This window comes from Tympanuchus pallidicinctus, unplaced genomic scaffold (assembly GCF_026119805.1).
Source record: "Tympanuchus pallidicinctus isolate F22 unplaced genomic scaffold, pur_lepc_1.0 scaffold28, whole genome shotgun sequence".
Taxonomy (NCBI): domain Eukaryota; kingdom Metazoa; phylum Chordata; class Aves; order Galliformes; family Phasianidae; genus Tympanuchus; species Tympanuchus pallidicinctus.
In genome coordinates this window covers 3,579,200-3,604,492 of record NW_026294745.1, presented here as the reverse complement: position 1 = coordinate 3,604,492, position 25,293 = coordinate 3,579,200, and the positions used below count along the sequence as shown (strand labels likewise).

The following is a 25,293-nucleotide window of genomic DNA, read 5'->3' as shown; positions in this document are numbered from 1 at the left end:
CACGTGATGGCGCGGCCGGTTGAGCGACACCGAGCTCAGCCAATGGCGTTGCGCTGCCCCCACTTGTAGGTGGGTCCTGTGGGGCCCCGCCGCGCGGCCGCGGTGAAGTTACCTCCGGGCGGGCCGGGAAGCTGCCGCTCCGCGGCTGGGAGGCGCCGCTATGGAGGAGGCCGAGCCGAACGAGCGCAGCCCTTTGCTGGGCAGCGGGGAGCGCGGACACGCGGCAATCGGCGCCTTCCACGGGCGGAGGTTGGCCTGCGCCGCCGTACTGCTGGCCGAGCTGCTGGAGCGAGTGGCCTTCTACGGCATCACCTCCAACCTGGTGCTGTTTCTCAACGGGCCTCCCTACGGCTGGGAGGGCGCCCAGGCCAGCCAGGCTCTGCTGCTCTTCATGGGCATCACCTACCTGGTGTCGCCGTTTGGCGGCTGGTTGGCCGACGCGCTGCTGGGCAAGTTCGGCACCATCCTGCTCAGCATGGCTCTCTACCTGCTGGGCATGCTGGCCTTCCCCGTCATCGCCGCGCCGCACACCCGCCAGGGTCTCTGCGGGGACATCCCGTTGTTCCCCGTAGAGAACTGCTCCTCTCCGGCCGCCAACGCCACGCTGGCGCCGTGCTCCCAGCTGGGAGCCACCCGTTACTGCGCCGCCGCCACCTTCGTGGGACTGGTGCTGGTGGGGCTGGGAGTCGGGTCGGTCAAGGCCAACATCACCCCGTTTGGGGCAGATCAGGTCAAGTATTGCGTGGTGGCTGCCACGGCGTTCGGTGGTGCTGGTGTGGCCCAGGGGATGGGTGTCGGCCACGTTCAGTGGGGTGGATGGTGTGCCAGCTGCTTCACGGAGGTGTTAAGCTTGGAGGGACTCGTGGCTTCCAGTTTCTGTGTAATGCAGGCTGCTGAGCCATGCCCTGTTGGATGGGGTTTAGGAGTTTGTATCATGCCTGATCTCTTATGGCTTCTGGCTTCTGTGCAGCCCAGGGATCCAATCTGGCTGAGAGTGTCACCACACCGAGGAGCTGGATTAGGTTCTTGGTGGCTGTGGAGTAGATTGTCAGCTATCCTACTTGGTGGAGTTTGCACTGAGTTAATATGACCTCAGAGCTCAATCAGGTGCAATACCTGATAGATGTTTTAGCTTTGACAAGAGTAGCACAGGTCTTCTGAGGCAGCGCTGTGGGGCCTTTATCATCCTTCTGTGATGAATGAAGGATAGAGAACAGGCATTGTTTAGCTGTAAGGTATTACAGCACTGTGCCCTGCAGTGGAATTTTTGTGCAGGCTGATGCTGTTCCAGATGACCGGTGGGAATTTGCTCTCTTAGCATTAAGTGACCTGAGCTGTTCTCATAAGGACTTGTCCTGTGCTGAGATCCAGTTCAGTGATATGATTCACAGGGTCATCGCTGCAGAACCAAGAAACTTTACAGACAGTATTTGACAGATAGCTCATAATTCACTATGCTCTGGAATGCGCTGTTATGTGTATTTTTTTTTGTAGCCTTATGCTAAGGTAGGATGTTGATTGTGAGGAACTCACGTTTAATTCCTGCTTTACAAATTGAGAAATTCAGATTGTTAGATATGAGCAGCTTTCCTAACAAATGCAGGTTCTGAAGAAGGGAACATACCTTCAATCCAGCTTACTGGTCCATTGAGTGCTGGCAAAAGTACCACGAAATTGTATGTGAGAGGTTGGAATCTACTACAATCTCCTTGCCAAGTGTCCCTCTATTCTCTGTTGTGCAGTTTACATTTCTCATTCTTTGGCATCTCACATATTATAGATTCTAGAGTGAAAGGCAGTATATAAATGTAAAACGTTATTATAGACTGGGATCGTATGTCTCCGGTGTATCAGCTCTGTTTAAACCAGCACAAGCCCATCAAGTGAAATAGCTTTAATATGACTTTATCTTGTAAGGTGTTTTTCAAAACTGACTTCTTATCCTCAGGACACTTTATGACCATTAAATGTAACGGATAAATAATGGCAGGGAGAGAGCAAAAGAAGAACCATTGCCAATGGAAGCGTAGCTGCTGTCGCTGGAGTTTTTATGTTTATTTTTTGTCTTTTCCCTCAGGATTTCAGTGAAAGCAGTTATTGGCAAGGTGTGCAGCTAATTCCCAGTGATTTATGTAGGATGAAGCACAAGAAATATTCCTGCTGGTTCATAATCACTACTGCTCTGCTGAGGACCAAATTTTTCTTCTCTGTTTCACTAGCCTATGTGTTAAATGTGTGACAGTGTACCATTTACCTCATGGTGCAGATCTGGGCCTTATAAGTGTCTTCTCTCCACATGGTAACAAAGCAAACTGCTGGGTACATAGGTACAGATTGCTGAGAATAAAGGTGTTTTTGTGTTTGTTTTTTCCCCCAGAAGCTGCAGACTGATCCAATGCTTATGTCTAAATCTGAGCTGATGCTTCTCAGAATATGAGCATGTGCTTATAAGCATGTGATGTGTATAACCTGGCAGTTTCCAGTTCCCCTTTTGGGTGGGAGTTTGCAGTCACTTCCTGTTCTGTGCAGCAGTTCATGACTTTTTAGAGTTGGGAAACTATATGACTGTCCCTCGTTGTGAAAGCTAATCTGAAGCCAAAAATCAGTGGTAGATGACTGGTCTGGTGTCAGCTGGTACCGCTGTTCTAATTAGAGATGAATCTGGTTTGGAGTTAAGGTGATTAGAGATGCTACTTTTATCCCACACAGTTTCTCCTTTCTAAATTGCCACTCTAGTCATTAAGTGTATCAGTCTCTCTCTTGCCAAAAATCTTCCGGCTTTGCTACCTTAACAGCAATGTTTTCAGCATTGCCGAAGGCAGGGTGCTGTTGGCAGTTGCTGGTATAAAGTGATTTTTCAGCCTTTCTTCTGGGGAAGGATAGGAAACCCCATATAAAGAAAGGAAGGCTGCTAACAGCAAGTTGCCTTTCATTGTTATTTAACTTGGGAGACTGGACCTCAAACAATCTGAAGGCAACAGTTTGAAAACTGAACTTGTAGCATTCGCATGTACAGTACTACAGGACAACAGTGAGAGGAAGCAGGCTGGCAAGGTGGATTGATCAAATTTTAGTATGAAAATTGAAGTGACAAAGTAGTTGTGCACAGCTTTGTTACAGAGCTCCCTCCACTTGCTCTCAAACAATAACTGGTGAATCACTGTGTGCTTGTGTGGATTCCTGGCTCTTCATGTAAAAATCAGGAGAACCTGCCTAATAGAACTTCAATATTTGAGCAGTGTTGTCAAGCTGTAGGGACTGCTTGGGTCATCTTCCAAGATACTGGTGTTGAAAAATGCAGGAGAGGGGTAATTCAGCAAGTGATCATCTTTCTTCTAAGTCAGAATGAGGACTGAGTGGGAATGTCAGTGGCAGCTGGGCCATGGAGGTTGCTGTCAGTCACATATTTTTTTAGTGACCACTTTCACAGAATGCTGTAGCTGAAGAACCAGTTATTCTCTTAGTTTGAGCTGTGTTTAACATTTTGGTCACGACTCTAAGATGTTAACCTTATATCCTTAGTAGGCTTAGAGTATTGCAGGGCAGGGTTACAGGGCTCTTTCCTCAACTGAAAGTGGTTGTAAATAACCTTATTATTGCACAGCTCCTGTAGCACAGTATTACAGGCCCTTGAGATTCTTTAGCATGAGAACTGTGGTGGTAATTGCATCTCACCTGACCTTAGGCAGTGTAATATACGTGTTTTGTATTCAAAATTTTGGCTCTGAGAACCATTCCTTACTGTTTTGAAATCCAATGCTGTGTAGGTCCAATTATAACACTCAGCATGCCATATTGATTTTCTTTCTGCATTTGGATTAGCTACATGTAAAGGATAGTTATCAAATACATCAAGAAAATGACCGTTTGGACAGCAGAAATTTCAAGGCTTAGGCTAAACTTTCTTTTGCAAAAATGATGTTAGACGTCTTGAGAATAGCAAGTTTTATTTCCTCTTTAGGGGCCACCTCAGTGCAGGCAGCAATGGCAGCTGGTCAGTGATTGACAATGCAGCTGTGACCAGAACGCTTACAGTTACTCATTTTCTATCATTCTTTGGGTTTGTGGGTTTTTTTTTTGTTGTTACCTACAGCAGTTGCATTGTGTGCATTAGATATTGGCTGCTGTTGGTTTCAGCTGGAGCACCTTTGAAACAGTTTTAGTACAATGTTTTAATTCAGTGATAGGCAGTCTAGCACTCCAGCCTTGAAGTATTACTGATGTTTCCATTTTACTGGTGTTAAAAGTCAATCAAAAATAAACTTTGGTATGTTTTTCTTCTTCTTGGCCACATATTAATCATCTACATCTGCAGTATTAGTAACAGAAAGGAGAAATATATACTTATTGTTCATTCAGTGAACACTTGAGAGAACAAATCTATCTTGTGCTGTTACAGAGTTCAGATAATAGCCAACAGGGAGAAACTTTGTATGGCCCTCTGTAAATATAGCTGATACTTTGGGTAGACCTTGCAATGTTTGAAAGGAACTACAAGGATTGCCTTTTAATTCTACCATGTTTTCTGTTTCTTATGAAGTGTCTTTGTAGCTCTTCCACCAGCTAGTCTGGTGGGATTTTTGATGAGTTATTAACGTTGGTCAATGAAATGCCATAGTGACATTTCAGGCATGGCTGTATGTAATTTTTTGTGCACATATATATACCTTGATAGGAAAGCAGAACATGAACTCTTTTCTTTGTAGGCCTGTGGTGTGTCTATGTTCCTTTTTTGTGACTGTCTCAGAAGGGATCCTGGAGGATGGGAGGGAAGTTCCAGGGAAGAGTCATGGTCAGTGGGTTCTGTGCAAGAAACCATGCAAGAGTCTATAACTTCCTGTACCTCAGAAAAGGCAGCTAAAAGGAAGATGTAACAGCAGTTTCTGGAAATGAGAGGAGTAGAAATGGATCATCAGTGGGATAAAGCTCAGCTAGCTGCCTTCTGTTGTCTTCTGGAGTTAGGGAACACAAGCGAGGCTAGTGTTAGGCACATTCAACATGGATAAATGGTGATGTTTGCAGTGTGTAATTACCTGGTGATCTCTTTGCCACAGGCTGTTGTGGATTCTAAGAGCTGACCTGGGTTCAGGGGGCAGGCTGGACAAGTTCAGCAGGGGAAAAATTCAACTGCAGGTCATTAAGTAGATGGAGGTTGTCCTTGGATCAGGAAGTTTGTCAGGAGCTCCAAGTTGGAGGTTGGATAATGCTTGATAGAAATCCCATGCTGTGCTTTCCCTCTTCTTATACTGTACCAAAGTTTGCTTTCATGTCTTCACTTGTCTTTGCATAGTCACAAGCAAGGTCATTTGTGAGATAGGATGGGAAGTCATTTTTTTGCACTAAGAGAATGAGACTTTATCATGAAGAAATTAAAACCTTTTATCAAAAAGATTGATAATTCATTACCCAAATTGGAACGCTTTCTATGATATAACTCTTTGCTAATACCTTGCTATCATTTAGGATCTGGGATAAATACCTACTTTAATACACTACTGCAGTTGATGACCCTTAAGATGAAGGAATGGGTACCAATCTGATGCTGGAGAAGGGGAATTTCTAAGTCGCAGGCTTTGAGATTGTATCTGACTTGCCAACAGACATACTTCAGTGCCTAATAATGCTATGAACCATGCATAGGAATAAATGCTTTAATATTTATTTTGTTCAGTTTGCTTAAACAACACAGTAAGGTTTCTGCACCACTGAAAAACCTGAAGCTATAAATCAGAACTGACAACGTTAAAAATGTATTTCAAGATATGGTTTGTTTTTTGTATTGCAAACTTAACACAAATCTTTTCAAGATCTGGCAAAATGAGGAAGGGAAACTTGAAAGTCAACAACTGACTCAGCAAGTCCAGTGCATGGTACTTAATGGTCAATGTTAATGGCCTTTCAGTCATAAAACAGTGACAAAAATGATGTTATGGAATCTTCTATAGACAAGTTGATCTTTTTAAAGGTATTTCACATTTTAACTTGTGTAATATCTCTTACATCACAACTTATGAGTTATCCTGAGTTCTTGTGACTAAACGACAACCACATGGGGTGACTTATGGTAAGCAATAGAGAATGAGGAGTGATGATAAAAACGGTGCAGGATGATTCTATAAGGTAGAGATGTCTTATTTACATTTGAGAAACACTTCAAGCAGAAAAAGTACACCGTGAACTGGGCTGACTTGATAGAAGGGAAAATGTTTAATAGGGTTTTTACTGCCTGAAACCTCAAGCAGCTTGATTTTTATTTTTTTTCTTCCCTTTTAAGGTCAGAATGGCAAGTCTTCAATTTATTTTCTGATGAGAGGAATTAGAACTGTGTTAAAGCTTAAATTTGGAATTTGGGCTTTAATCACCAAATAGTCATTTGAGGCTTGGAAAATGGAATGTGATTAAGTGTGAGCTATATGCAGTTGGAAGAGGCAATTGTAATACTAGCAATGGATGGATTTTGGGGTACTTTAACTTTTTTTTTTTTTTTTTTTTTTTTAACTAAAAAGAAGCTATTTCAATTTGTGTGTGGTTTATGGGATGGTAATTTGAGCAAAGTTTGTCTAGAGAAATGACCACATGAGATACAGCGCAGTAGAAGTAATAACAGCCTTTCTGGAGAAGCTGTGCAGTTTAGCCTTAATCTGACTTCAGTCCAAATACTGAACTTCTAGAAGGGCAATAACATCACAGATGATTTTAGTAAGGCATTGTTACATCACATACAATGCTAAGCTAAAACAGTTACATCTGAATGAAACCTGAACTTTTCAGTGTGTTGTAGTTGATTGAATTGTAATAAGCACTCTGAATTTCCTTCAGAAATTGAGCAACTTGTTTTCAATTTTTTTCAGGTCAAAGATCGAGGTCCAGAAGCCACGAGAAGATTTTTTAATTGGTTTTATTGGAGCATTAATTTGGGAGCTATTCTGTCTCTGGGAGGCATTGCATACATTCAACAGAATGTGAGCTTTGTTATTGGATATAGTATCCCAACGGTTTGCATTGGGATTTCATTCATGGTTTTTTTGTGTGGTCAGAGTTTCTTCATCACAAAGCCACCTGATGGTAGTGCCTTCACAGACATGTTTAAAATTCTTGCATATTCTTGTTGCTCAAGAAAAAGACATATGGAACATTCGACTAATAGGTTTGTAATGAGCTCTTTTGTATAGTCTGAATTACAGTGAATCACTCTAAGAATTAAAACTAATTTGCACAGGCTAGCTGGCAGTAAGTCATAGGAGAGAATACACCAAAAGAAATTTGGTTCCTGGGGATTGTATTGTGGGACCACTGGGATGAAGGAGATGCGTTTCGAGATCACTGAATCTCTGCTGTTTTCAACTGAACCACTGGAATATTACCCAACTTTGCTGCTTTTAAACATTAGTGAGCTTTCCAAACTGCCTAGATACATTTATGGGGCACCATCTGATTTTATATACACTGCCATCTGCATTCAGTGTTTTCTTATGAGGTTTGTTGGGTAGCTGAAACATATGACCATAGCACACTGGTGGCTGAATTAGGTCACTGACTGTAAAATGTGTGAGGTGCCTTTGCAGCAATAGCTTCCACGTATTCACTTTGTAAGAACTCAGTGAGTTAGAGTAACAAATTTTGTGGTACTGTTAAGTTCTGCATACTGCAGCCCCATTTATTTATACATGGGGATGAATGAGGGAAAAAAGAAATCATTATAATGAACGTCTCACCTTGTGCTTTCACCTGCTACTGATCCACTCTGGTCTAGTTAATTTGTTGTTAAGAACAACTTAATTTTGGAAATGCATGATTTTTTTTTTATTTTTATAATGCAGGATAGTATTACAAGATGTCAAGTCAGGTGTTGTTGTTATTAAGTGAAACTATCCATGATCTTTTCAACAGTGAAGGCCAGGGAGTCCTTCAGCAGCCTCGTAAGCAGAGCCTGTTTGAGATGGCTAAGCTGTCACGTGGAGGTCCATTCAGAGAAGATAAAGTTGAAGATGTGAAAGCTCTCGTGAAGATTATACCTGTCTTTCTGGCTTTAATACCTTATTGGACAGTGTATTTTCAAGTGAGTAGTTTCAAATGGTTGTGCACTCTTTGTCATATGTAAAAAAAAAAAATCTCAAATGTAAAGGCCATAACTGCCTCCTCTAACAACTGCATTTGAAAGATCTGGGGCTATTATTGTTAAGCTGTACTTCTGAGCCGAGGCTGTAAACCTAACTCCTCTCTGAAAATTTCCTCACAGAGCTTCTACTTGAAGAAGGTACATGAAAGTTGTTTTCTAGTGGGGAGGGGATGCAGATACCGTTCTATAAAGTTTATTTACAGTTACCATTTAGCAGCTATGATTCTAGAGAAGCCAAATATTGAACAGGATTCTTCAGAACTCCAGTATTGATTGCATGCCTTGTTTAATACCCATGTATTCAATAATGTTATTTACTTGCCTTTTACATACCTAGGGCTGCATCACATAATATTCTGTTAGCAAAAATAATACTGAGCAACGGTAGCTGCTTTTGCATATTTGCTTTGTTGGATAAAATTACTGGGGAAAGCTGAATCAACTGATCAGTACACCAGTGTATCTAATTTTACATTTCTTCTGGGCACTCTTCCCTGTATGTGAAGAATTTTTAGGCTTTTTCCCCTCAAATTGAGACATGAAAAGCAGTTACAGGGAATACTTTATAATTAAAATGTTTCATAGATGTACAAATTAATTTATCTTAAATATTGCACTGTTTCATCTTGCAGTTGATTCACGTAGGTCAGGGTCAGTGGACTGGATTGCGTTTTTAATTAATTCCTTTCTACTTCTTTCTTAGTGGGATGGAGTAGCATATGTTTGGGGGAAAATACTGTAACTGTATTTCAAATCACACAAATGAGTCTTTGTGCACTTTGTAAAATTAAATTGACAGCTTAAAAACAGTTTATAATGTTCAAACAGTAGTTCTTTTTGGTTTCTTAAATTAGCAATTTACTTTTGGTGTAATCTTTGTTAATTATTAATAAAGTAAGACCATCTTGGTGTCATTTGGGCTTGTCCAAATAATCTCAACTCATCTTCCTTAATACTAGATGCAGACAACATATGTATTGCAAAGTCTTCATCTGAAAATTCCTGAAATAACAAATGACACCAACTCAGTTCATACGGTAAGTAGAACACAACAAGTGAAAAGTATTTTTTCTTTAGTGGAAATGCAAAACAAATTTGTACAAAAACTCTAGAAAGTTAAGGTAACAGCTAAGGGGAATCAGCAGCCATAAACACGGGACATTGAAAAGCATGAACTGCATGTACTACATTGATTTAGGCATATGTTCTAGAATATAGAGTTCACACAGTGGATGTGAGTACAGTGAGGTGGTGGAGAGGCATTTCAAGAGTGGTGACAGTAATGTGAAAAGCAAGCCATGTTCTGAATGGCCATGCACAGCTGTTACACCACAAGAGCATTTCAGATAACTCATTTCAGAGCACAGATCACAAGAGCATTTCAGTCAACTCATCTGCACAAATCAGCTGATGGTGGTGGCTATGGTGAAAAATAGCATTATGTAGATGAGAATTTGTTCTATCAAACAGTGTCATTGTGTTCTATCAATTATAGTTTTCATGGAAATAAATAGGTGGCATTACTTTCAGAGCAACTTATGTGTATCGTTTAATAAATATAACAATATATGCAAGAGAAACTGAAAATACCTTCTATCTCAGCATTTCATCAAAAAATATTTTCTGTTACATAATGGAAGAAAAATCTAACCCCTTAAGCATGAAGTTCTTAACTTCAGTCATCTATTCTTTTAGTTTCCAGCAGCCTGGTTGACTATGTTTGATGCAGTGCTTATTCTCATCCTAATACCCTTAAAAGATAAATTAGTGGACCCCATTTTGAAGAGGAATGGCTTGCTCCCATCATCACTGAAGAGGATTGCAGTTGGGATGTTCTTTGTGATGTGTTCAGCATTTGCTGCAGGTAAGAAAGCAACTTGGAGATCTGCTTATTTAATCAGCAATTTGAAATAAAGTTTTTGAAAGCCTTGAACCTTTCATTCAAGAATATTCAAGAGTCTTTTTCATGAGATAGCTGGAATGCAACTGCATGGATGCATTTCCTACAATGAAGGACTTTTTATTCAAAGGTTACTAGACTGGTTTGAATTTTTCCAATAAAATAGGAGCATTTTTCCTGCCTCAGATAGGCTTTGAGTATGCCTTTTAAAATCAACTTCTAAGTTAAGATTTTCAGGTTTATGTATTTGCTTAATTAACTGCCAGCATTACCTTCTACTATGCTTGATTCAGGACAATTTATCTTCAACCCTACTTTCATAACAGATGCCTTATCTTCACTGATCAGTGCTTGGCTGAACAATGTGTTTAGCATTTGGATTTGAAGCCTTTAGTGCTCCTAGTATAAACTTTATTATATTACGAAAGACCATGTTCTCTGATCTATTACTTGTTTATCTTGAAGTTGAATATTTATTTATCCTGAAAAACAAAGAGGTTCAGAAATGAAGTATGCTCCTTCATGCAGTCTGACTTTTGAGTTTAAAATAATTGAATTTCTACCTAAAATCCTTTCCCTTTATCTGAAATAATAAAGTTAGGTTATTGCTGAACAAGACTTTCTTCTTCCCACTGTGGTTTTTTTTTTTCCCCTTCCCTTACCTTAATGTTCCCTAATGTTTGGGAATTACTGTAGTGTAAAATAGCTTAGCTATAGCATGAAAAGAAAAAGATGGCATCTCTGTTCAAACCATAAATCAGCTGCTTTTGAGATGATTTAAAGCTGTTAAGCACTGCTGATGTGGAACTGAACATCTCTGAGCAATGCTTCATAGAATGAATAGCCTTCACCCAGTATCACTGTAATGAACATATTGATAAAGCATGATAGCATTAAATAAATTAATTTTAGCAGTTGTAATCTCCTATATTTTAGGGAAAGGGACACTTTATATGGCTATTATGATTTCTTTCAATGAGAGAGATAATTACCTTATTAGGTGAAGGTCACTTTGTATGTGGGCAAGTAAAGTTCTTTTAGCAAAGTCATTTAAACTTAAAATAGGAATGTTTCTCTCATTCCATGTTACACAGGACACTGCTACCAGCAAAAGAAGGTGATGTAAAACAGTTAAATGTCAGCTCTTTAAATAGAACCTGCTGGCTCACATAGAACTGAACTCAAAAACAGTAATATCAGTATTAGCGCTGGGAGGGCTGAAGCATATTGAGCATGGATTGCTAAGTTGGGGGAATGATTTCACGTAGCAGAATCCTTAATGTCAAATGCTTTCTGTTCTACTCACCTACAAAAATGATGCACAATTCTGTTGGTTTGATCACCTGGGTGGAAAGTTGAACCTTTTAGAATAATTTGGCATCCATTCATCATCATGTGAATTCGAGTGCTTTCATTGTGGCAGCTTTGAGGCACAGGGGACTCTGTTTAATGGGGAAAAGCTTGTTGTCTCTTTCATAATTTTTTTTTTTCTCATTAAACTGTATTTCTAGAAGACATATTTTAATGTTTCTAAAATACAACAGTGCTTGCCACAGTTTCTGCATTAGAGGAAATGATTTCAATTTTGAGAACTTGAGGATGTTAATATCTTAGCTTGAAGTCTTGCAAAAGTGTACTAATTATTTGTTTGGGCCATGTTTCCATTTTAACTTGCTTATCTAACTGGCATTAGTTCTGGATGCTGTTATGGCTTCCTATTAGATGCTTAGATTGTATTAAATACCTTATAAACTGTGTGAGACTGCAGCTGATGAGACGTAGCAAACATTTGCTGCGCTTCATGCATTTTACTGTACATTCTGAGCAGCAGGATTTGAGGTTATTCAGCTGGAAAATCTACTTCATTTATAGAGTTTAAACAATTATTTCAAGAATTTAAGATTCTTTTAACTACAAATAAAGTAAGATTAAACTTGAAGTTTGCCTCTCAAAGACTAAGATGGAATCAATCGATTCTAGATTCTATGGCAGTTTAGTATAATGTAGTTACACTCCTGTGATGCTAAACACCAGCTAAACTTCTTACGATGTGAAGAATGTCAAACACATTAAGGATCTCTAGCTGCTTTGAAGAACCATGATTTTGTGCTAGATATAATATGAAGGAAGTTATGCATGAGTTCTTGGCTGAATCTGCTGCTTTGTTAATGTTCTAAGTTCCATTCTAAACTGTTGGCTATGTTAAAAACAAAACATCAAGATATACCCTGCTTTATTTGAATTACTTCATCTTCTCATGGTTCAGAGGGCACTGAGTTAATTGAAGAGCTAAAGAAAGATACCTTTAAAAAAAGGTGTCAAAGTGATCACCTGGAAGGAAACAAGGAAGGCAGAGAAAATGTGGTGGCCAGCACTAAGCACTGAGTTCAGAATAGTCTTCCCTCAAAAACAGATGGTGAGAAGGAAATCGCTCTTTATAGCACTATTGGAACCATTTTAATAAGCAAAATGGTTCCAGGCTTACCAGCACCCTGTGATACTTCAAAGGAGTAGTTTCTGAAAATGTATTTAAAAAAGAAAAGCAATGACAAAAATGCCACACATCCCTTAAAAAAGAACCAAACCAAATTTTGTGTGAGAAAGCTGTTCACTAATCCATCTGGCAAAAGGTTAAGTATTTTTATAATTATTGCTACTGAATGAGAATATAACTGCTGCAGTTCTCTGGCAGAGGAACTATGCTCCTTAAAGTAACTATAATAAGAGTAGAAATCACTACAGACTATTCAGAAGAGGAAATACATATTCCTGTTTAATAAATTGTAATTGACATGCAGGACTGAATGCTTATTTAATTCTTAATTCCTCTTAATTCTTAAGTGTTTTTTTTTTTTTCCCCCACTCCATGTAGGAATTCTGGAAAGCAACAGACTGAAGATAGTAAAGATCAAAACAATCAATCAGACAATTGGAAATGTTACATACCATGCAGCAGATCTGCCAATATGGTGGCAGATTCCTCAGTATGTGCTCATCGGATTCAGTGAAATATTCGCGAGTATAGCAGGTAAGAGATTCTGTGTCTTAGATCTGCTTTCTTCTCTATCACAAATGATGGGTTCTAGAAAATACTTCCTTCTCGAATCATTATAAATGAGCACTGATGTCCTCAAATGCAATATTATGCAGTATAACTTAATTGCTTGCTTTCCCTTTGTATGTTGTTTTTCCCATTTGAAAATTGGCTTCGCAAAACTGAGTTTCAGGCAGAGCAGCATTTGAATGTTTGCCTGCTATTCAGTTAGCATGGGATATGCACAAGCCCTAATGGCAGACAAGATAACCTTTCAACAGTGTGTTTTAAAAAGAGTGGTTTTAATGCTGTTTTGTTTCCTCTGAATTGCAAATAAAATTCGTTCTATAGCTTTTCCTCTTAGAAACTGAGCTCACAGTTCAGATTGTCCGTTAGGATGTGGAATCTTCCTTTCTGAAGGCAAAAAGGAAGGAACCACTCTTTAAAAATCAAAACTTATTCCCACCTTAAATTCATGTTGCTTGAGTTTCTACATCTATATGATAAGAAGAGTTAAGTGACACTAAACAAAAATTGTTTGTTTTCAATTAAGCTGAAAGTGAAATGGGAGGAGAGGGTGAAAGGAGTATTAAATCTTATTTTCTGGCCTGTTTCATATACGTATATGGCTAGTTAGCACAAAGAAAGCACAGCCAATTTATCTGTTATCTCTGGTGTGGCTAATGCTGCCTTACTGCAATTAGACAAAGTGTTATTGTGAATCTCTTAGTGCAGCGTTTACATATCTAGTGCTTGGGAAAATGCTTAATAACTAATAATAGAAAACATTCATGATCGCATAAGTAGTTATTTTGGTACTATTTCAGTAGAATTGCAGCACTACCTGATGTAATACATTGCAAGCTCCAGTGACTCCATTTCAGAATCTTCTGTTACCTGCTTAACTACAGTTACTTATTAATGTGTTGTAGTACTGTTCTACAGTACTGTTCTACAGTACTGTTGTAGTACTGTAGAATTTGAACTTAGAAGATCATCCTTTCAAACTGGCTTTATGCTTAGTTCTTTCCCTTAGTTTGCTTAGAACAGAGTTTCCTGTTTTCATTCTCCCTGTGGCTGGTCAGTTTCATTCCTCACACTGGAAAAGCTCAATGAGTAAAACAAGATCCTCTGATTCTTTGAGATCTTGCTGGCAGTGGCCCCAGCTGTCACATGTTCTGTGGAGGAGATAACTTTTACTCTATCAGGTTTCTAGTTATGTGTGGTTGGCTGTCATCACAGCTGCTGGGAAATGAAACAAAGAGCCTGGGTTTCTTTGCAAGGAGAAAAAAAAAAATGTGGCTTTCATGGGTTGGGTTCTTACTCCTATTTCTGTTTCTGAAACAGCTTTATGTGTTTATCTGCACAGGTAATAGGTTTCTGTAAGTTTTTATCCAGCTTGGTAAAAACTGCTCCAACTATTCCAAATGTAGGAGATTTGGAAATTGCTTGTCTCCATGCCCCGCAGTGATGTGTAGACAAGTCCTCCCTTTGCTTCAGCACTTGGAAGGCGTGGGGAGAGTTCACTATCTTTACAGCACAACAAGACTCAGATGCTAAAAGCCATAGATTCTTAAATGGAAAGTACAATTTGGTAGCACAGTATCCTCTGCAGGGGAACACAGCTGCATAGCCACTGCTGTCCTGTATTACAGTGCATTTCAGCATGTATGAACAGTAGCCATCACAGATCCAAAGTAGAACAACCTGAAGATGGAAGTCATGCTTAATCAAGTTACTTACTGCAACTGAGGCCATATTTAACTTTAATCAAGAGTAAAATTTTTTAGTTTTAGTTACAACTTCAGGGACCGTGCCAATTAAACTGGAACTCAGATAAACAGATGATTCATTGTAATACCAGTATTCATGCAACGTAAATTTCTTCTCTTATACATTGTTGTTTCTCCTTTTTTATCAGTCTGCTGCTGGCTGAGCTCCAATTTAAGGATTGGTTTGGTGGTATTTCTGTATTTTTTTTTTTTCCTCCCAACTGCTTTACTGGACTTCTTTGTGGAAAGCAAAGTCTTTAAGGCTTACATTATTCTTATGAGAATACCCTGCTGTTTGTTTGCACTTGCTGCATCTGTATCAACAGCTTTGTGACTTCAAAAACTGTTAGTTGGTCAATGTTAAAAAAAAAAAAAAAAAAAAAAGCAAATGCTTCTCTTTGAACCAAAAATTCCATGCAGATATTAATTGCTTTTGCACTGCACTTTCATGTGGCTTGTTTTACAGAGCTTTTTTCCCCTGTCTTCTGATTGTTATCTAAACTGAATTCCCAGTATCTTTAAGAAAGCCCCTTAAGACTTTAATAGAATGTGCTTTACCAGTTTGATACTCAGTGCTGATAAAAGCATCTCTTTTGCCATCTTAAAAAAGCCCACACAAAACTGAACTGTTAATGGTCACAAAACTATCTTGATTTGAAAATACTTACTGCAAATAAAAGGGGACTAAATATCATAAGAGCAGAAACTTAGATTTGGTAGCTGTTGGTTCTTTGTTTACTGTAAAACTAAACTTATTAAGTCACAGTAGTTACACTTGATTTGCTTTTAAAAGATGACACACATTGCATTAATGTTTTGTATTATTCTGTCAGTCCTCTTAAAGCACTCTTATTTAGCTGGGAATCATCATCTCACCTGACAACACCAACTGGAGGGTTTAATATCAAAAGTGATTGTTTGAGCTAGCATGAAATTGTTATCAGTGGCTGCCAGCAGGCAAGAGCATCTCTGAAGGCAAAGAAAAGATTTTGTATTCTTCACGCTAGATTAAATTCTAGGTTTGTTGGAAACATTATTCAAGTTTAAAGATATGCTTTTCCCTCTCCTAAAAAAAAATAAGAATAAAAAAATAGCGCTGTACACATTCTGGATTTTTGTTTTGAGTGTTAAGATTTTCCACCAACCCAGTCTATCTGTGCAATGAACAAGAAAAGAAATGATCTGCACTCTTCCACGTGATGTTCTTGAGCCTAACTTATACAGTATATGTGGAAGCCTGGGGTCCAAAATATGAACGGTACTCCTGACATTTGTAGCAAGAAAGATTACAATTGTATCCCAAGAGCAGTATGCTTGTTTTTTGTTTTTTTTTTTTACTATTTTTTTTTTTTTTGTCAGACTGGCCAGGTAAATAGTTCTTGAAAAGTCTGCACTGTTATTACTAGCAGCAAAAAGAAAACTGACTTTTTAATTCTCAAAATAAATACGAGGTTTTTGTGACTCTCTCTTTCTCTGTAGCAATTCTCTCATTGTGGTTTGAATTTACAGGAACTTACACAGCTGAGTTGCACAAAGAATGTTTCAGTTCCCATCTAGAATCACAGACAGGTTGCTATAGAGCCATTCAAATGTGTTTTGCAAAGGAAAAGAGAAGTGTGTTTGTTATCAGAGATTTCTCAGGTGGCAGTGCAGAATGCTGTTAGACCAGTAAGTGAAAACACGTAATTCTGTTTCTCTTGGAAGAGCTCCCTTCCATCATGCAAACTGACCTGTTGCACTTGAAGTGTTAAGTCTTTCCTTGAAAAGAAATGCAGTGTCTATCAATTAACCTCTGCCTGGAGTAGCAGAAGTTAAATACCAATAACAGTAAAAATAAGCATATGTTTATTATCTTGTACAATATTTTTGCTGGTTTTAGGTCTATAACTGTAAATCTGGCAAGAGAAGCGTTAGATGAGGCAGTGGATTCAGTCATTAATTTCAGTATGAAGCAGCCTGTTTTGAAACAAGCCTTTCATCTGTCAGAAGAAGCTCTGTGATTTAACTGTCTCTTGTGAATAATCCCTTTTGACAGGAATATTGCTTTAAAAAAAGAGTTAATAGTGGGCATTAGTCTTTTCAAGGCAGAAAGTTAACCTATGTGTCCTGTAGGTATTCAATTTCAGTAGCACAGATTGTTTTCAAATTGATGTTATTGGATTGGATTTTTTTCTTTAGTTTTCTTGGTTGAAATTGGAATAAGTCTGGCTTAAAGTTGAATTGTCATTTATATAAGCCTTAATAAGAACATGCATGCAAGCAATGGGCTCAGAATGTTCTAAATCAAAATTAAGTTGCAAATAACTGCTGTCTTCTCAGATACAACTGATTCTTCTGTTTACATCAGAGATACAGATAGGGAGCCTATGAGAAATAAATGTTCCTGGTCAAGAACAAGAGAGCTTGTTTTTGATTACTTTGTTCTTAGTAAGGAAGGCCACTTGCCTTATAAATACTGCACAACAGCATAGAAACAGGTGAACATGGACCTTGCCAGATTAGACTTGGTTTAATATGTATCTTAAAGAATAAAATTAGATAGAAAACTGAATAGGTTGCATCAGAAGATTCCTTGATATTGTACATGTAACGTTAATGAGATCAAAGCACTGGTCTCAGATGTTGTCTGTTTGAGAGTTGATAACTGTAATGCTATAATGGGATGGAAAGTACCGCAGTAAAAGCAGGATGGCAAAGTCCTTAGCTGCAGCAAATGAGAACGAACCCAAATGCAGCTGAGACAGAAATGAAGGAAAATTGCTGCTTACCTTTGGAAGGTATGCAAGAATCTCCAGCAAGAGATACTCTCACCTCCACTGCCAAGCCTTAAATGATGTCTGGGAAGGGCTGGATCCTGGCTCCACCCCTTCCAATCACTCACGTCCATTGTCTATACCTGAGCTCCCCTGGGTTGGCCCTGCCATCCCACCAGGTGCTCCATCACTGCTTCAGGCCATATCTTACATTTCCTCTACAATATCTAGCAGGATTCATAAAGTAGTTAGGGAAGAGTAGGAAATAGTAAGAATTCACTACTTCAGTCTCCTATGTCTCCCAAAATCTGAGGCTAGTTTTGGATATTTAACATACCAGAAATAGTATACATATGTAAATTCTATAACACTGAATAGGGACAAATTACTATGGTTTCTTAGATCTCTCAATAATATACATTTTTTTTTCTTTTTATACAGGTCTAGAATTTGCATATTCAGCTGCTCCCAAATCTATGCAGAGTGCTATTATGGGGCTGTTTTTTTTCTTTTCGGGGATTGGATCATTTGTTGGATCTGGATTGTTGGCATTGGTGTCTATTAAAGAAATTGGCTGGATGAGTAATCACACTGATTTTGGTAAGTTATTTGCAGCTTATTTGTAGTCTTTGAAGTCAAATGCTTTTTTCAGAAACAGTTGAGCATCAAGCATGTGGAACTGTTGAATCTTACTGCTTAGAAGATACATACTTGTCTACTGTTATGTTAAGGACTACGCTTCATCTTGCATATAGGTCTGAACTAAAGTGACAGGGCAACACAATACATTGTTCTCATGAAATCATGGGAAACACAAATTTAGTATTTTGCCAAAGTGCCTAAAGTACTGAAAGTACTTTCTGGAGACATGGGGAATAAAATGTACCTAAATCTTTCTTAGTGATTATTCAGCTTCTTAGTTTCAAGAGTCTCTGTGGCAATTACTCTGAGTTCATTTTTCCATTTCTGTCTGCTAGCTATTTTTTACTCTTTTCAAGTCCAATAGAACTTTTGCTTTGTATTGCCAGTTGAAGTTAAAAATAATTATTGGCACCAGTAGGTGGCACCTTGGGAATTTCAGAAAATCCTAGCATCATCAATGGTTTAATTAGTTCCAACAGAAAGAGCATAAAAAATCCTCAAAACATATGCCAGGCCTTCTGTAAATGGCTTAAACTTGCTTTAAAATTGGTATGAGAAAATTCCCTGTTTGATTTGGTTTTACCAGAAAGTAACACTTTCTGGAAGTCAGCCTTGTTTGATGAGGCATTCTTGTAAAAAATTGCAGAAGATGATAAGTAGCCTTGGCTTTATGTGAGTGTCCTCACCAAAGGGAAGTTTAATCACGTCTGGCTCAAGGCTGAGGCACTCAATGGCTGCTTTCCATTTGTAGCGTGTTCTATTGGTACTACTTCTATTGTTTATATCAGGGGAGTAAACAGACCTGCTGCTGTTTGATTTGGTCTTATGCTATTGAAAGCCATTACCAGATTCTCATACAAAATTCACTTGGGCCTTCAAGAGCAGGAATCGTAAGAAGACTTTATTAAATGAAAGACTTCCAATTTTTTTTTAATTACTGCTGCACAATAACTGTAAGCATGTGCACCAAGTTTATGCTGTTTGGTGCCATTTGATGTACCTACCTGCCTCCAAAATCTACTGACAACATTTATTCCTTGCTGGCACGTCAGTGTTGATTGCTGCCTTTGAAATGGCTGTTATTTCTCTGACACAAACTTGAGGTTTCGTGGGTTTAATATCCCATCTCATAAAGGATAATGACTACTTTTTAACCACATCTGCTCTTGAAGTGGAGATTCGCATGTATATTGTATTTTAAATGTCAAGGAAAGACTTGGTTTAATTTTATTGCATTTTACTAGAAATTCCTTTAATTGAATCATACGTTTCAGTAATTAAAGTAATTTAATCAGAACATTTATAGGCACACTGCATGAACAGCTTGTTAGGATGGATCTACGCTTCAGGATTTTTACACCTTCTAACCTTTGTGATAATCTTAATGGTCTCATTGGCTGTGGCTCATGTGGCATGTTGGAAATGAGCCACAATATATTTGTTCTGGAAGTACAGCAATAGTGGATATTTCTTAACAGAGGAATAATGTTTTAGCAATGAGCTTTCTTAATTTAACATTAATTAATGTGCTACAACTCACTCATTTATAACAACTTTGAGGGACTGTCAAAGGTGAATTGAACAGAAAAGAACCACGTATCATTTCGTGATTCTTCACTTTGTTCCAAGAGAGGGCTGAGATAACTGCTGTCCTGTACTTACAGAGCTGCCAAACTTCTTCCCTCATACCATTTATTTTTTGATTCTTTCTATTTTCATTTGAAATGAGTTGTCTCCTGAAAAAATGGATGTGATTTCTGTTACTTACATATATAGAAGTAATCATTGAGATTTTCAGCTCTTTTGTTTGAGGTCAGCAAAGCGTTGCAATTTTGCAGAATGAAGGGGGAAGAGTGGAAGATTATTAAAGTTTTAGAATTGTTCTGACTCTGGTGAAGCATGCCTGTTGCTACATATATACTGTCCTCCTTGGCACAAAGTTCTTACAGTGGTGGGAATAGCTTCCTGCCATTCTTTTTATAAGGGACATAATGCAGTAAGTGTCCACCTCCTTCCTCAGAGACTTTATATGGTTTAAGGCAGTGAAACACTGAAGAAAGATGAAGTGTATTTTCCTGTAAAGTTCCATCATTTATCCTGCATAACTGTGCTGTCAGGTGGGAAGGTGTTTAGGTCTTGCCCATGTTTTGCAAAGAAGTCTTCACTACTTAAACTTAAAGGGATTGATGTTTTCACTTGTATATTCTTTATTAATGTTTATTTTTTTCCTCCCTATTTTTTTTCTAGGTAACATTAATGGCTGCCAATTAAATTATTACTTTTTTTTACTGGCTGCCATCCAAGGAGCAACCCTCTTGCTTTTCCTTATTGTTTCTGTGAAATATGATCATCAGAAATCAAAGATGAATGACGTAGCTGCCAATGGAAGGATCTGATGTCTGTTACAGAGCAGATTATTAAAGCAGCTCATGCTGAGTCTGTGAGATCTTATGTTTTCTCCAGAGAGACTCTTTTTAGACTTGCATGTTACAAGAGTTCTCGCCCCTGCCGCTCTCAGTTAACGTAGGTAAGTGCCTTATGATGGTGGGGCTCATTTCTTGCACTATGTCCTGGCAGAGGACAAACACAAATCTTGGAAGTGTATTAACCCTAGGCATTCGAGTTGCTCTTTGTAATCATGTGATGTTTACTAAACTCTTGAAAGCTGGGACTAATGCTTGGAAATAGAGTGCAGCGAGTCACGTGTGGCATGGGTTAGGTCTGACTGAAGTGAAACACCGTGGATCTACAGAAACAGCTGCCTCAAGCCCACACTGAGGATGCATAAGAAAGAAAACATTTCACAGGAACCCGAAGTAGCGGTCGCAAGAACAAACATACGTAAGCCACAAGAGCCGGTTTTCTTGGGAGAAGCAGGGACAAATTAAGTTGCAGATCAGCTGTAATTAAAAAAAATGTAATCATCTTTCACTGGAAGTGAACTTAGCCATTAAGATCCAAACTTGCAGTCAAGAGTGTCTGATACTGGAGGCTGAGTTGTGAATGTGCTGGTTCTGCGTGCTGCAGTAGCTTGGCATGCAGCTGCTCTAAGTTGTGCTGCATAGTAAACATTTGTTGGCAGAGAAATGGTTTCACTTCAGAATTGGTTTTGAGTTTGCATTGGATGTATTAGGCCAAAATGAAAACATACATCTTATGACAGAGTATTCTTCAGTCTAACACTGTTACTTCCCTAAGGGATATTTTAAATATTTGCAGAAAGGACTGAGAATGAATTCTCAGAAGATGAATGCACAATAACAATTTAGAAGCCTTTCAAGCCAGTTCCTTCAGTTCTGCATCTTTGTTCTGGCTACCATGCTGCAGGGTTTGCATCTTTCAGCAACACATTCCTAGAGCAGAGCAAATGGTTTCACATTTGGCCTCCTGAATTTTAGTGATTTTAACAACTGATTGCGTGCAGGCTGGGATGGAAGATGATATTTTGCAAGGAATAATGTGGAAATAAAATGAAAACAACTTTTTATTAATATATTGGATTTTATAGTTTCCTTTGCATTTATGTTGTCAAAATGTCCCTTTTTTTTTGTACACGGGCATCTTTTTAATGAGTTTACAAAATAAAATGAACTTCCTTGCTGTGACTTTTGACTCTTTGTTTTAGGTGAATAAAATTGTCCTTCAACTATGCTGGTTTTTAGCCTTTATTTCCTGAACGTACACTGAAATTCTATTAAATGTCAATGTGCACTGACATCCTATTAGCTTTGTCAGGTAACGTAAGAGTACACCTACTGTCTTGGATGTGATAATCAGGAGAAATAACAGAATAGAGTTCTTTCTTAATTATATACTGTTTCAGTTATTCAGTCTGAAGGACTGTTGCTGTTCTCAGTAACTGTTTCTTCTGCTGCTAGATATTGTCAACTCTGGTGTCCCTACTTGCTCCTTTTGCAGGAAGTGAACTTCATTTCACTATTTTTCTCCAGTCTTCATATTTTTACCAGCGCTCATAAATCTCCAATTGGATGCTGGTCAGCTCTAACCTGGTTAATCCAAGTTAAATGAAGATTACCAGAGAAACAAGGAGCCTAACACTGTGACAGCCCACACAGGCAAGCTTCTGGGAAACTTCCAAACCTTGTATGGAATATTTAAGGAAGAGTTTAATGAATTAATAGTAGGTTAGTCCACTTATTAGGCAGATGACTTTTAGCTTGTCACAGGCATACAGTGAGTATCTGCAGGTTTCTGTAGGACTGTGCTGGTTCTTACACTCCGGAGATGACTGAACGTGCAATCAATTGTACAATTTAATTATTTTTATTTGGAATGACTTGGCTGAGCTCCAGGCACAAGTAATTATGACCATTTATGAAGATTAATCTGGCACTTCTCATCAAAGGGATGATGAAGGCTTATGCTCAGGCTTGTGACTCAAAGACTTAGCTGATTCTTCCTCCCAGTCTTTTTAGTGATTCCACTCCACTCACAGAAATAAGACTCATCAATTAACTTTGTGACTGAGCACTGCACCTCATTAATGAAATACCTTGAAGTGGTGCTGTTTGAATTTAGTTATGTTCGCTCTTAGATTGTTCCAATGTAGAAGGAAGATCTGATGGGAATCATCCTAATGGACATTTCTAAGCTCCTGATTTTCCAGATGCCTGAAATTCAAGGCACAGTGTTGGAAAGGAAGTAGTTGTTAAACATGAGAGCAAGGTATCTGACTAAAATTCGTTATTTGTATTCACAAGGCATTATGAAATGTGCCAATGCAAGCTGTAATCTAATCATGTATGGAAACAGCTGCCTGGCCCCTTGTGTGCCATGCAGGATGAATGCATTGTTCATACAACGTGTACAGATCTTTTAAGAATGCAGCAAAACCTCTTCTCTTATGTCTCTTGTACCTACACTCCATCCTGAATATACCTCCTCAGAAAAGGGGAGGTTTTTTTCATCTGCTTATATAAGCCCCCATAGTGAGTTTAATTACAGTAAACCAGACCTCTGTCAATATTTCCCTTATAAGTCTGTAGTCATTTCTCGGAAGCATTGAGGATTTTTTGGTTTGTTATTTCAGTTTTGTTTTCTGCAGCAAAAGTTGCTCAGTGCTGACACGTCAGGCAAAGCTTCAACTTAATAATAAACAGTGCATTAAACAATAAACCTGTATTAGAGATGCATGGAGTTCGTAACATCTTTTTGTGTTTGAAATTGCTTTTTGAAATATTTTATCTCAGTGAATTTGTTTATATGCAGGGCAAGTTCCGTTAGTGCAGACAGGGCCTCGGGGGAAGATTACATTGCTTTTCATTTCAGCAGTCAATAGTCTGAGATGTAGATTTGTCTCTGAGGAAGCAGAGAATTTGTAGACCAACGCTTGCATTGATGGAGGAGTAATGCACACACCTGACACTGTGGTACCTGCTGGCCCCGCAGCAATGATGTAATTGCAGGGAAAGAATAAGAAGGGATCTGCAATCAGAAGCTATTAAAGGATAAGTTTGTAAATAGGAGCTTTGTCCCAGGTAGTGCTACATTCAGAATAGCAATGAACGATGCTTTCAGTGAAGGCTGCCTACTGCCAGTTCATACAGTCTGCCTGGTGGCTGTTTTCTCATGTGGTGCATACAGCATGGCTTAGCAGGCCTTCCCAGCTTAGACTTAATTTTTCTGCTGCAGTCTTCACAGTACAGATATTTAACTGAAGAGAAAGATAACAGGGCTGTCAAAGTCCTGTTACATAGTCATCAGATCCACTTAGACTGGTTTTGAAATAAGCCTTGTTACCCAACTAGCAATCTTTAACCTGCAGTCTGCTGGACTTGAAAGGTCATTGTGAAGGATAAAAATCACCATATTTTGCAATTGAAAATTAACTACAATCCATCCCACTACCTTTTTCTGCCACTAGCTGCACTAATGCTTGAAAAAGAGGCAAAGCAACCAAGTGTATTGAGGAACAAGCCGTTTAACAGGAATAAATTCAAAACATGTACATAACATTAATGGATGTCCTTTGGAGGAAGCAGTGCCTGCTCAGCTAAGCTGTGACTGTTTTGTTGAGGCACTCCTGAGCTAGCTGGATGCCGAGTAGAGCTACAGCATCAGCTGCTCCTTGCTGGCTCTGCTGCTACAGGGGGCATCAGCATCCAACCAGTGGCCTTAGATGTGGTCTACACAATCACAGGGACATTGAGACTGCAGCGTAGACACGTCCAATACTGTGTTCCTTCTGTGGTGCACAGCTACAGTTCAGTATTTTACTGATAATGCTTCTCATCCCTCTTACTAGGAAGCGTTAGTCAGTAATGAGATTTAGTGATAGAACACAGTCCATAAATCACTTTTGACAGGAAATAGAACGCTTTAATGAACAAGGGAAAACAAGGTAAATATTGCTTAAGCTTTTGAAAATGGGACTTCAAACAGATAACATGGCTTCTGAAAGCTGAAAAATGCACTTGACTATCTCTGCACATTTAATACTGTACATCACAATCTCTTCCTATCTATTCTATCCCCTTTTCATGAGCAGTTTTTCTCCTGGCTCTAACTCTCAGGAGACCTTGAGGTCCTGAATTGCTCTGCCTGCTGTTGGTACCATGTATCAACACAAAGGGACTAAAGCATATATATAAGTAGTGGTAACTATTAACACTTTCATCATAATTGCATGCACTTTTTACCTCCCAGTCATGAAGCAACATAGACGAACAACACTTTTTAGTTGTATTGCAAGTATTACATTCATGTTAGTTGTATCAAATCACAGGTGGTAGTGAATCAGAATAGACAAGTGATCATACCACGAAATAAGCAAAAATTTTAAAGCATCTTGTCAGCATAGAGAATCCAAACATCCCATAAATCTGGAGGATCATGGAATCCCTGTTTCAGCAGACCTGAATCCTGGCAGTTTTAATGATCACGATTTCCCCGACCTATACTGGCTAATGGCAACCTCAGCTTCAGCTGTGTAGCACAATGATGTAGTTTCTAACACTTGTAGAGTAGTTACCCAACAAAAGTGGATGATGCTGTTACAGGTTTTAAAAATAATTATCTCAAAGCATTATTTTGTGCCTGTTTCCAGTCCTCAT

General features: G+C 38.8%; 1 protein-coding gene across 1 annotated transcript; it reads left to right on the top strand.

Moving 5' to 3' along the window:
• The first annotated feature begins 87 nt into the window (after positions 1 to 87).
• On the top strand, positions 88 to 21,869 carry SLC15A4 (solute carrier family 15 member 4). Its single transcript, XM_052690820.1, has 8 exons — positions 88 to 730; positions 6,852 to 7,147; positions 7,891 to 8,059; positions 9,079 to 9,156; positions 9,815 to 9,983; positions 12,892 to 13,047; positions 18,020 to 18,178; positions 20,468 to 21,869. The coding sequence occupies exons 1-8, from the start codon at positions 161 to 163 to the stop codon at positions 20,614 to 20,616; spliced, it is 1,746 nt and encodes a 581-aa protein (XP_052546780.1). The 5' UTR covers positions 88 to 160; the 3' UTR covers positions 20,617 to 21,869.
• The last annotated feature ends 3,424 nt before the right edge of the window (positions 21,870 to 25,293 follow it).

Coding starts and splice junctions, on each gene's coding strand:
- SLC15A4 (XM_052690820.1), top strand. CDS start 161: ATGGAGGAGGCCGAGCCGAACGAGCGCAGCCCTTTGCTGGGCAGCGGG. Junction 8,060..9,078: donor ATTGGACAGTGTATTTTCAA/GTGAGTAGTTTC, acceptor CCTTAATACTAG/ATGCAGACAACATATGTATT. Junction 9,984..12,891: donor GTGTTCAGCATTTGCTGCAG/GTAAGAAAGCAA, acceptor CACTCCATGTAG/GAATTCTGGAAAGCAACAGA.